Raw genomic sequence first — 13,643 nt, 5'->3', positions numbered from 1 at the left:
TGGAGACGGTTGGAGAGTACACCCCCAGTGTGGGCGTGGCCTAAATGCGCCCTGTCTCTGAGCTGGAAATAAAGGAAAATAACTGAGAAAATTTGGAATTAGTCCTCGATCTGGTGCCATGTCCGTAATTTGCAGAAAAAATTATAGTATTAATTCGATCTCAAACGATTTCTTAAAAGAAGTTACTCCAAGTTCATGACATCATTAACCAACGTGGTTGAATGACAAATTTGCGACACTGGTTTCGGAAAACAGTCGTGGTTGATTTCTTCAACGATGCATCGTACTATTAAGCAGAGAGTTAGACAAATCTGAATCACCTAATTCCTCAAAAACGTTGTTGAAATATTTTGTCCCTTTGCTTTTATGGACTCTCTATGGGCTTCTCCCTTGACTTTATGCCTCTATGTCCCCCTGATTGCCTCATAAACAGTAAAAGATTGTCGCGAGCTACTCCTCCTGTCTGTACGGTAATGTCTCTATTGTGCGACAGAAAGTCGCGTGGTTATGACACAATCGTTAGCCTTTTTTTACAAAAAACGGCTTCTACCGGGCCATAACGTAAGATACATAGTAATGGAGCCTTTTATACATTGTCGTGTTTCTTTAGAAATAACTAATGGACAAATGAAGTCTTTGGACGCCTCAGATGTAAAGTTATTCACTGTCAAAGTGACGCCAAAATGAATGGGAGTCAATGGAATGCTAACAGCAGGTGAAATTCTGCTACAATGGCGGGTCCCGCGAGGCTTCAGTTTCCGGCTGATGGATTACCCCCTTGGGCGAGACGCAGCACAGCATACTTTTGGAGCGAGGTCAGTACCAGCACCAAAGCGCAAACAAAGGCAATCGCTATCTGTCCCGAACTATTCATTATCCGCGTGCTGCTGCTGTTGTTGTTGTCTTTGGATACAGGAAGAAGAATCGGAAATGACGTTTGCATTTTGAGGTTGTCCGTACGTCCAGACGCTAACCATGCGTCGCCGTTTAAATCGGGATATTGCAATTCTATGTATACAGGAGTAACTCTCTCTGCTCACGCATGTAAACGGGTTATTCCTAATGTTTCAGAAAGCCGAATAGTGACCTTAACCCAACCATAACCCGAATATTGGATGCTTGTAAACGTAGTCAATGTTAGCATCTGTTAGATTTATTAGTAGGGTGAAAATGGTTAATGTTAGTTTTTTCCCGCTATTTTCGTCTTCTGGGTTTAAAATCTTCATCGTGTCCACGTCACTGGCTGTGACGTGGCAGAGCACTGTAAGTGCTTTGATGACTCATCGATGTCTCATAATTATTAATGAGACTGAGTTTTCATATCCTATGAGAAGACACTGTCTCATATTTATTTATAACACCACGTGGATCTTTCCAATCACAGACATGTCAAACTGTGATATCGCGTAGTAGATAAGAGAGCCAATCGTGGGACGCAAGTGTTTGTTTTCATGATGCAAAAGTTCAAGTGCGTTGAATATGTTTCCTCGCGGTGCTGCCAAGGCTGGCCATCAACCACGGACACATATAAATTCTAAGTGTGCAGCCAGCAAACATTTTTCTCGAGAGAGCTTCGAGAACTGGAGAATGGTGGACTTCAGCCTTGTTGATGACCAATGCAAGTTACGTCTTGCGAGTAATGCGGTACTATGGGTGCTTCTCATTTCTTATTTGTGCATCCTCGTTTCCTTTCCTCGCTTCCTTTCCTAGCGCCTCAGCTCCTCCCTCTGCAGGTCCAAGCCCATTTTAGTTGCATTTTTCAAAAAGATTGTGAGCTAGACCAAAGAGTATAGAAGAACAAGAGGCGAAACTCTGATGCTTTTTTGGAAACGCGCCGCCATTTTGGGGTGAAAATTCCAACTGGAGTTACTGGACAACAGCACAGATAGCAGTTTTTTGAGGTAGTTTTTTTCTTGCTTTATTGAGTATTTCCATTTTATGCAACTTTACACATTTACTACTATTATTAGTTACCAACTCCACTAGGCCTGAAATATATTTTGTAAGTTTTAATCCCCTGGATCATGCTACAAACATGATGATCTTATAGAACATGATGGACAGTGGCTGTTTTTTTGTTTACATAGTCTTGACGGTCATTAATATAAGATAGTACTGCAAAAAAAAAAAAAACAGTTGACCGTAAAGCTATTCTATTGCTGTTATAATATATTTATTGCCCAACATTCCAATTATCTGATATAGCATGTCCTTTACTTCATTTTATGTGTTGGTATTTATTCAGTGTTTGTAATGCTAATACTAAAGGTTTTGTGGGGGAAAAGTAGAAAATTTGACTAAGTCTGTGAAATAAACTGTTAAAAGAGATTTGATGATCACTAGTCCTATTCTGTGTTGTCATCATTCAGTTTGGATTTGATCTTTAATGTACTTAAAAAAAAATGTATAAAGCAGCTGATATTGCCATAGCGACAGCAAAAAGCTAGTGGATAGTGATGGGAAGTCCGGCTCTTTTCAAAGAATCGGCTTTTAGAGCGGCTCGTTCACGAACGACACATCAACACTAGTGGACTGCCAAGTCGCTTTCACCCCAAAATGGCAGGGGCATAGCGCTGCTGCTGGGCGCTTTTGTTGCAATGGAACGTTTTATTGAGTTTCGCCTCTTGTTCTTCTATACTCTTTGGCTAGAATTGAGCGGAAAGAGGGTGGTTTCATGAACCTTTAAGCTATAGCAAACTCTTGTACAATACATTATTACTGCCATCTTCAGCTGTTTTCATTTTCCAAGCAAGTTGAAGAAACTCATCAGCAAACTAGAGCAGTTTTTCAGCTAACAGTCTATCCTTCCTCTGATGATAATGTTCATCACTGCATGAAGCCCTTTGCAAATTAGGTTAGAAAAATTCAGTGTTATTATCCACTGCTATTAGTTCATGATGTAGCCTACCCTTATGGCTCACTGGCAGCATTTTGTCTTTTGCTGCATCTTCCCATTTAGCCTGCATTGTTATGGCTATACATACACAATGGTAAATTTGTAACTAATACACAGTAGTCAACCAAGACATGTTGTACCACAGGTGTCAACACCACTGTAAAAAAAAAATAGAATTTCTAAATAAAAAACATTATTATAGAGTACATTTTACAAACATACTGTCAGTCTTTCTACTTAAGAATTTCATGTTGTTGCTTTCCTTTTCTTTGTAATTATTTGTGAAATTTACTAGTAATTTCTGAGTAAAAATTGTAGTACAAATGTACAATATTTACATTTACTGGTCATTCATTCTAATGACTAATTTAATTATCAGTATAGGCCTACTGTAAACAGCCAATCAATTTAAAAAAAGAAAACAACTCATCTGTTCTTTAACGTTACAAATATAAGGCGTGTTTCTTTCCCTCCCTGTCTGTCTCATCATATATTTCTCCCTCTGTCTCCTTATCTTTGTTTTTACTGTCCCTCACTTATTGTCTGTTACTCCATTTCATCCACGCCCACACTATCAGTCTCCCTTATGCATTGTTTGCTAAATGGAGCCAGACCAGACGTCTTTAAGAATAAATAAACTATACTGGTTAGAGCTGAATGTTATGCATTTAAACTACAAGTCTCAATGCACCGATGGGGGGGGGGGGGGGGGGGGGGGGTCTGGGGAGGGGTCCCGCCTGCTTAAATTCACTTATAGACGATACTGGCACCCGATATCTAAATGATTCTATTGGTGATCGCTTTACTATCTGTGACATGGTTGACCGTCAGGGTTTGAATGGCCGTACTAAAATTATAATTCCTGTTGGGTGGCCATGATTATTTGCCAGCATGGATAAGTTAAAGTTGTCATGGATGTTTTCAGCGCAAGGTCTGACTGAATGGATATAGACCAGAAAATAGTGATAATTTTCGTTTATTTTAGTAGCGTGGTAAGGTTTAATTTATTTGAATGAATTAGAAGGAATTAACGAGAGAGGTTAACTTGTGTGCGTCTGAATGTAATAGTGAAGCTCGTTAGTTTATTTACAATAACAGCGAAGTTATGACCTCATTGCTGAGAAATGGCCTATAATGTAGCTTTCAGTAGTGAAGCTGTTTTATTTAAAAAATTCACGGGGCAGAGGTTGAAAACCAGTTTCTATGCTCCTGGATGTTTCTGTGTGTGCGGAATTTAACTATAAAAGTTTCCACCTCAGTAAAAAAAACAAAGCTGTGAGTTTTAGTGCGAGTGCATAGGCTACAGGCACGTCTGCTTTATAATACGACATTAAAAGCTTTGTGGGCAAACATGTTGCCCAAGCCTTGTGGTGGTTTGGAATTCCAAGGGGAATCGGATATATGTGTTTAGATGTAGGTCAGATGTCCAGATATCGGATATGTATCTGATTTAAAACCACATTTGGAAGTGGCTCAGAATGGATTTTTTTGTGCCAGTGTAAACACAGCCTGGCATAAAGGTGCTGTATCTTTCATTTGTTTGAAGTACTACATTTTTCAAGCCAGGAGTTGAAATGTTAATGTTAAATTTAATGATTGATAGGTTACTGTTCCTCTGAGCAATTCACACATGGATCAAAACCAAAGACCCGTATCTAAACTTCAACCAGAAATGATTTCCCCTAGACGAGCAATTATACAAACAGCCTTGGCAAAACAAAGCTTAAAATGATTTTTATACTACTGAGATTTTGTAGGCCACACAAGTGACCCTTTGACCTTCCAAACTTTGGCTAGAGTCTAGGTTTACTCTTTATGAGGCCCATGTATCAATATAGCATTAGAAAGTTACAGATGTCATTCAATATAATCATTATACTTATCTTCAAGTAAATATTTAAGGGGTGGTAAAACACGATTTCACTTTTCTATCTTTAGCTAGTGTGAAATGTTGCTGTTTGAGCATAAACAACATCTGCAAAGTTACAATGCTCAAAGTTCAAAGTAAAGGGAGATATTTGCTTTTAAAGAAAAGGACTACAACAAACGGCAGGTATGGACTACCCGACATTCCTCCCGGGTTAGTGACATCAGCAACCATAAAATGTACATAAACCCCTCCCTCGGAACACGCAGTCCATGTTGAGAAGAGGTAAAGTTGTTGTATAAGAGTACATTTGTGAGTCAGCTCAAACTTTAGCATCCTTCTTTTCACATGCAATAAAAAGTCACTCTGTGTGCATCTCACAACAGTTCCTATATGAGCGATTTATAGATTATCAGGACAGAATATGCTATTTGAAGATAGTTAACTCCACATCAGCAACATAAATTCATCAACTAACCATTCAGAGACGTCCTGTTGCATTCTACATGTTGTCACTTCTTCTTGAGTATCTCCATCTTTGTCTGACTCAAGGCAGAACAGTTTCTGTCATTTTAGTGTGTCTGAGCGAGGTAATCGCTCTGCTAACAAACAAACACACACGAGCTCTTGAAACCCCGCCCTCTGAGGCAGCTCGTTTGCATTTAAAGGGCCATGCACAAAACGGTGCGTTTTTGCTAACCCTCAAAAAGTGACAACTTTAACATGCTATAAAAATATCTGTGGGGTATTTTGTGCTAAAACTTCACACACACACACTCTGGGGACATCAGAGATTTATTTTACATCTTGTGAAAAGGGCATTATTACCCCCCCCCCCCCCTTTAAAGACTTTTGTCTTTCCTGTAATTTGGCATCAAAATAGAAGCCTAATTCACATTCCCTATGGTGGAGCAGAGCACCTAGTGATTCTGTGTCGCTGTGAAGTTCTCAGGGAGTTTAATCTCCCACATGCCTTGTTGTGATTAAAGGCTGCTGTTGCCAGTGAAACAGCACATAATAAGGGAAAGGTCACAGCCATGGCAGCAAACACCCAACATAATTAATGCAATGGCTAAACATTTGTATAGTTCCTCTTGATTTCAGTAATGCACACAATTATTAAGCATGTAATATAACTGGCGAAGAATAAAAACAAATAGACACACAATTTAATACAACACTAGAAACCACATTTTAAAATGTAATTTCAATTTGACTCTCAAATATATTTGTGCTATACAAATTATTATACTATACTGTATTATATACAGTAAATGTACTATTATAATATTAGAAATGTGGCGGTATTCTGCAAGATGAGAGTCGGTAATTATCACCATAATTAATATGCATGATATTATTACCGTTGACACTTCAAAATTCAGTAAATAATTCCATATAACATATTAACATATTTTGTTGACATTTCTCTGAATACACAGTATCTTAATTTCTATCAATGAGTCAAGATTCAGAATGCTCTAATCTAATGCAACCCTTGCATATTGCAGGTTTATTGCATGTTTTGTCTGTCACAGGTGACTGAGGGCGAGAATGTAAACAAAACGAAAACAAGCATAATGAAGGAGGGACGTTTACGACTATGTAGGAAAAAAATTATAATGAGAGTTCATTGCCTAATTTGATCATCTAATATGATGACAGTGATAAGAGGCCGTCTCAGAGTATGATATATAGCCACAACAAATGTGAAGCATGGAAGATTGAGGAAACATACTTTAAATAAAGAAATATCCTGATGACTTTGAATTTCTACTTTATCTAAAAATGTGTGTGTTAAAGGAATAGTTCACCCAAAAATGAAAATTACCCCATAATTGATTCACCCTCAAGCCATCCTAAGTGTATATGGCTTTCTTCTTTCAGCCAAACACAATCAGAGTTATATTAAATTATATCCTGGATCTTTACAGCTTTGTAATGCACGGAATAGTTTTTGAAGCTCCAGTTTTTGAAGTATCCAGTGGGTTAGTAAATGAGCTAAAAGGAAGCTAAGCAATGGGTTTTTGTAAGAAAAAAACTCTCCTCTTCTCTTATATTGAAATCCTCTGACATTTTTTCAAAACTTCTCATTTTAGACTTCTAAGTGAACAGTGTTTTGTTTTGTTTTACTCTATCCTCAGCGCTTCTGAGTTCGTTGATTCTCACCTGAGCTTGCGCTACGTCTACGTCCTACATCATGTCAGAGGTCACCCTTCCAACCGAACATGTCTCGTGAACACTGACGTTGCCGGAAGCCAGTGATTAGTGTTTATAGCTTTAAATATAAATATTTTTTTCTTAAAAAAGAACATCGCATGCTTCAGAAGGCATTTATTTGCCCTTACCTGACTGTGATGCATTTAATCCTTGCCAAGAAAGTTGTATCCATGATAATGAATCAGAAATTTTATAATTTAATCATTCATTCATTTAATCAAATGCAATCAATCATATCTTGTGGTGGTGAGGTTACGAATTGCAACCAACAAAAGTTACGGTGGCCGACAGGAAAACATGTCATCGTCTGAGACAGCAGAGAGTAGCCAGTTCAGCAATGAGGTTTCTTTACAATTAAGAAATTATGTTTACTTAATTAGTCAGTAAATCTATATGTTATTGCGAATATTATTGTTACTTGTTCATCATTGTGTCAGTGTTTTATTTGCTGAACTAAGCTTGCTTCCTTGCACGAAGAGCAACATAGTAATGCGTTTGTCCGTTTAGGGCTACTGTAGAAACATGTCGGCGCATTTCAATGTAAGGGGACCTGCGATGTATTTAGATAGAAACTGCTCCTTCTAAGGTAATAAAAACATAACGGTTCATTATGCAAGGTCTTTATACACCACTGAAAACATAGTTATGGATCTTATATTACATTTCTGTCAATAGATCCTCAGAAATATTACACAATGCACCTTTAACCTATTGTTCTTTCTGTAAGATGTGAGCAGAAATCTAAAAGTTCCACTAGACAGACCACATTGTTACAAGATGTTTTTGTTAAAGCCATACTTAAATATAAAGTCAGCAGAAAAGACATCTGGCTAGACGAAAGGAGGAGCAAAAGCAGTTTCTCTATGTTTTTGTTTGTATTAAGATGAACAATTTCACACTATGGTGTGAACCTATGGTTTGGTCCAGAACAATTTGCATTCTCATTCAAAGGTGCGAAACCATCAGAGTGTGACCGATATTTTAATTGTATTGCTGCATCAGGCAAGACTGCTTTGCTCCATATACAATGAAAAGAGGAAATTGGCTCTGTGCCTCTAAGTTAACTGCTTGAAAGGAAGATAGATTTCTGCATAAGTCAGTCCATCCTTTGGACGCAGACCTGGCTTTTTTGCAACCTGTCTTTTCAAAGAAAGATCTCTCAACAACTTTATTTTCCTTTAGGCGAGAATATTATACTCAGAGTGTGACTAGATTAGACTAGATTAATATTAGTAGGGATTTTAAATGTTCATGTTATGTTTCCTTATTAAATTTTTAACCCTGTTTATGATGAAATAAAATTATTCTCATTTATTATTTGATCATCTTCTTCTAAGAAATAAAAATAGATTTGCTCCTCCTTGCATCACGTTATTCCTCTCTTGCCGACTGAAAGAGCTTGTTTAATCCACTCATAATTCCAGCTTCAAAAGTCGACTTGCTGTCACGTGACAGATGACAAATGCGACTTTGCCGTTTTGGGTGAAAAACGTGAGAAAGAAGGAATATGTCGGAATAAGTCCCGCCTCTGAATAAAAGAGACAATTGTCGATTGGTAAATTCGTCGTGTCAAAACGATTCTGATCACAGCCGGGTTTTCTCCTATCGACTCCGATATTAGGCTACACACTCTGGATGCATCTGAAACGTAGGCAGCTGACTTTTTGCCTCGCTGCCCTATCAGGCAATGACTTTGCAGGCAGCTTATGAGCGTGACGTTTCCACAAAACTGATTTCGGACAGACTTCTGAGGCAGTGTAACGGTTTAATAATCTACAGAAAAATAGAGCGCGCTTCGGTGAAAACTAAGTAAATATTTAAAGCCTACAATAGAGATTTCGCGCTAGAAATTACATGAAAAATGTAGTAGGCTACATTTAGGCAACACCAGTTGATGACCAGCCGCAACTTTCAGACGATCTTTACTTTTGTAGCTCAACTGTCACAGAATGGAAAGCATAAGATTGTGGGTTATCAAAGGCAGCAGAGGATAAACCTACATGCTGCCTTTAAAAATTGATCAGATGAAGTTATCTCAGGAGACAGAAAGTGAAGCTAACATTGCTTTCAGACGTGTCTTGATGCCATTCTGACCTTGGAATGCGTCCTCCGAAGGCAGCATTCATCAGTTTTCGGACGCAGCCGAGTTCATTTTTGTTATGTAAGAGTGAAATGTGTAATCAGCAGGTTACTGTTACAGAATAAACCCTTATACACTGCAGTGGTTTTCAATCCTTGTCCTGGGGACCCACAGCTCTGCACATTTTATATGTCTCCTTTATCTGACACACCCAGTTCAGTTCATAGAGCTCATTCCTAAAGAGCTGATGATCTGAATCAGGTGTGTTAAATGAGAGAGACATACAAACTGTGCAGAGCTGTGGGTCCCCAGGACCAGGATTGAAAACCACGCAACAATATTACATTAATATTAAAGGACAATTCCGGCCAAAAATGAACCTAGGGGTAAATAACACATGGGTACCGAGTCGATCGTTCTCTGGGATGCGTTTTCATGATAATCGAATGTACCCAGTTTTATCGTTAGTTTTAGTTTTACCACAGATTAACTTATAACGCTAGTAGTAAAATCTAACATTGTTCGTACTAACTATTGTTTAGTTAACTTAACTTAATTATTAATCTCCAATAATGTGTTGAACTTACTTAAAAAAAATTTTAATCTGTACTGTTTGCATGCTATGCCTTCATTACCCAGAAAACCCTAGTAAACATTACTTGACTGGTTTGAGTACCATTTTGCCAAAGCAAAAAAAAAAAAAAAAAAGGCAGGCGACAATGGTAACAAGTTTTTTTTTAATTAATTTAATTAATTAGACCATTACAATTTTATTTGCTGTATCTTGTCAGTATAACCCCAATAATGATAGCAAATACACTTTTAATGGTAAAATAAAGCCAAAAATGGTAAAACAAAGCAATTAATTTATTCATTCCGCAATGCACTCTGGGAGTACACTTCCTAAGACCACAGATAGAATTAAGTTGACAAAACTTAAATAGATTAAGTAAGAAGAACTTGATGTAATTAAGTTATGCTTACTTAAATTAAGGCAACGAGTTTACACAATTTAATTAAGTAAACTGAACAAATTTGTTTTTACGGTGTAGGGCATAGAATAAGTAAAAATAGAAATCACTAGTTAATACCACTAACAAGGCTCAAAATAGCCCCGCACGAACACGGTAGCATAATTAGGGTCTCTACCTGCAAACCGAAGCATTGAGAACTTTATAAGTGTACCGACAGTTTAATAAGAAGATACTTTATGAAGACAGTTCACTTCACGTATACAAACAGGAGCCATCTTTGGAAAAAAGTCTCGACCAGTCGAACCACGAACGCCGTGCTACATGAGCTGAACTGTGACTATAGACCAGGACGAGTAATTCATTTAGTTTCTTAAATGTTTTAAAGGTCAGTTGGTGTTTAAAAAGATAACTAAAAAATAATTGAAAAAAATATATTTTATATAAAAAAATAAGTTTGCATCAAAAGACATTCATCACATGACTATGGAAGCTTGTTTCCGCCACTAAATAAATAAATAATAATAATAATTGCAACTTTTATTTCACAATTCTGACTTTCTGAGTTTACATCTCGCAATTCTGATTTTATTTCTCAAAATTGCGAGATATAAAGTCAGTATTGTGTGAAATAAAGTCGCAAATGCGTGTTATAACGTCAGAATTGCAAGATATAAAGTCAGAATTGTGTGATTATAAATTCGCAATTGTGTGATTATAAATTCGCAATTGTGTGTTATAAAATCAGAATTGCGAGATATAAAGTCAGAATTGTGTAATTATAAAGTTGCAATGGCGTGTTATAAAGTCACAATTGCGTGTTATAAAGTCAGAATTGTGTGATTATAAAGTCGCAATTGCGTGTTATAAAGTCAGAATTGTGTGATTATAAAGTCGCAATTGTGTGTTATAAAATCAGAATTGCGAGATATAAAGTGAGAATTGCGTGATATAAAGTCGCAATTGCGTGTTATAAAGTCAGAATTGCGAGATATAAAGTCAGAATTACGTGATATAAAGTCGCATAGAATTGGACTTTATAACTCGCAATTGCGACTTTATAACTCACAATTCTGAGGAAATATGTCATAATTGAGAGATATAAACTAGCAATTATGTGTTATAAAGTCAGAATTGCTTGATATAAAGTCGCAATTTGCGAGTTATAAAGTCCAATTCTATGGGTGGGGGGGGGGAATTGACTTTTTTCCCCTCAGAATAGTTTATATCTCAGAATTCTGACTTTATAACACGCAATTGCGACTTTATATCACGCAATTCTGACTTTATAACACGCAATTGCGACTTTATATCATGCAATTCTGACTTTATATCTCGCAATTCTGACTTTATAACACGCAATTGCAACTTTATATCACGCAATTCTCACTTTATATCTCGCAATTCTGACTTTATAACACACAATTGTGACTTTATAATCACACAATTCTGAGTTTATATCTCGCAATTCTGACTTTATATCACGCAATTGCGACTTTATATCACGCAATTCTGACTTTATATCTCGCAATTCTGACTTTATAACACGCAATTGCGACTTTATATCACGCAATTCTGACTTTATATCTCTCAATTCTGACATTATATCTCGCAATTCTGACATTATTACACGCAATTGCGACTTTATTTCACGCAATTCTGACTTTATATCTCGCAATTCTGAGAAATAAAGTTAGAACTGTGAGATAAAAAGTCCCAATTACCTTTTTTATTTTTCATTCTGTGGTGGAAACAAGCTTCCATACATGACTGCATTACATGCTATAATATTAATACATTATGCAATATGAGTGAATATTATTTGTCTACATGTATAGAGAGAGAGCAGAATGGATGTCTTTGGCTGAAATAATTAATAAAGCTTTTTTGTATAGCTATCTATCTTTTTGCTTTAAAATGTAAAAAGTTTACTGACATAATCGTTTGAATGTAAGAGATAAGCGTTCAGACAAAAAAATAAAACTTGCAATTATTTACTAATGTGTAATGTGATACGAAACTTTACTGAAACAAAGTAAAAATGAACTTCTAAAGTCCATTGTTTAGACCTTTCAGGATTTTGAAACATTGAACCATTTTCCAAAATGTGAGAATTATCTTCTTGTTTTGCTTCAATGAAAATTCCTCTGTAATGATGTAATACTCTTTTACTAATCAGATCTCTTTGGGGAAACCATTATCTGACAGTGCAAAGATTAGAGAGGTTTAAAAAAACTTTACAAAAAATATATTGCTTACTTGACAGAAACAAAGACTTAATTTCGGTCTAGGCTGCCAGCAAACCTTAACGATATTTTTAAACACTCAGGTCTTTTAAAGTTCACTCCAAATAGAAGGATAAACACACACAGGCTGAAACTGATATACTCACTTGTTAGAAAGGAATATCCAGAAGGCCACACTGCAGAAGGAGCACAGAAGGATAACAGGAAGAATCCAAAGCATAAGAGTCTTCATAACGTGCATCCACTCTCACACACAAGCGCACACATAGCCGCTGACATGCATGTGTTCTGGTAAACTCTCTTTCAAAAGCAGATGCTGCTGCTGCCAATGACTTCCTCTCTTGCTCTGCTGACCTCTCGTTATTTCCTTCGTGCGCTTATTTCTTGACAACTGCACCCTTTTCTTTACTCTCTCTCTTTCTCTCAGACAGTTAATCTCTTCACTCTCCCTCCCTCCTCTAAATGTTACTGCCCCTTTCTCTATTTTTCTCTCTCTTTTTCTTTTCTCCTCTGACAGGCCTGGCTTTTTGTCACTGCTCTGCTGCTTTGCTTTCCCCCTTAATCCATCAGCCCACTTTCTTCTCATATGTCTTTTTGGCTCACACAAGAACAAATTCCTCCACTCCTCTCTTGTCCCCTATGTTCTGTATTGAGACGTGTTTCCATTTTTCCCCATACTTCTCCACCTCAGCCTGTTTCCTCTGTACTTCCTTGTCTTAGAATCTGCTCAGACTTTCCTTCCGTCCACTTCCCTAGAAATCTGTTGCTTCTCCTGCATTCTCAAGCCCTCCCCCTCTCCCTCACCCTGGGCACAACTTGCTTGCCCCTCCCTCTGTGTCACTCAACACACACACAGTAACTCTCTCTATCTCTCTCTCTCTCCTTCTCCCAGGGTAATACGAGTGTAGAGTACAGAATTAGCCCATAGCAGCACCTCATGACTGGGAGTAACGGTTATGTGGGGCAGTAGCCAATGATGGTCAAAGAATGCAAAAGGCAGCAGCCAATCAAATGCTCATCTGATGTGACCCCCTCAGCCACCCCAGTTTCTCCTGGTAGTTTGAGAAAGGGAACATGCAGAAGTTGTGAATGTAGTATACATGTGCTGTTTTCTAGTAAGTGAAACTGTATAAATAACACACAAAGGGATAGACCACCAATACATTAAAATTGTGTCTTCATTTACTCACCTCATTCCAAACATGTATTATAAGAATATAATTTGGATAACTTTTTTTTCCCATACAGTGAAAGTCAAAAAAACAAAACGGGACCTCTTTGACTATCATTTTATAAAGAACAACAAACAAAAAACAAAAAAATCATACAGGTTTGGAATGACATGAGTGTAAATGATGACACT

General features: G+C 37.2%; 1 protein-coding gene across 7 annotated transcripts in view; it reads right to left on the bottom strand.

Annotated features, from left to right (window-relative positions):
- st8sia6 (ST8 alpha-N-acetyl-neuraminide alpha-2,8-sialyltransferase 6) overlaps positions 1-13,212 on the bottom strand; it is a 69,422-nt gene extending 56,210 nt beyond the window's left edge. For 5 of the 7 annotated variants that reach the window (XR_013196770.1, XR_013196766.1, XR_013196768.1 and 2 more), the window contains exon 1: positions 12,427-13,170. Coding sequence is in view for 1 of the 7 variants with exons in the window: in XM_077212426.1 (XP_077068541.1) it covers positions 12,427-12,521 (95 nt within the window). In the remaining 6 variants the exon portion in view is untranslated. Of the gene's footprint in view, positions 1-5,241; positions 5,375-12,426 lie in introns of those variants that run through there. The other 2 variants (XR_013196769.1, XR_013196771.1) reach the window with 2 other exon arrangements.
- Positions 13,213-13,643: the final 431 nt, after the last annotated feature.

This window comes from Siphateles boraxobius, unplaced genomic scaffold, assembly GCF_051911475.1.
Source record: "Siphateles boraxobius isolate OS27281-9 unplaced genomic scaffold, OSU_SipBor_1 66, whole genome shotgun sequence".
Lineage (NCBI taxonomy): Eukaryota > Metazoa > Chordata > Actinopteri > Cypriniformes > Leuciscidae > Siphateles > Siphateles boraxobius.
Note: the sequence above shows the minus strand (reverse complement) of the source record. Positions and strands in the feature narration are given on the sequence as shown.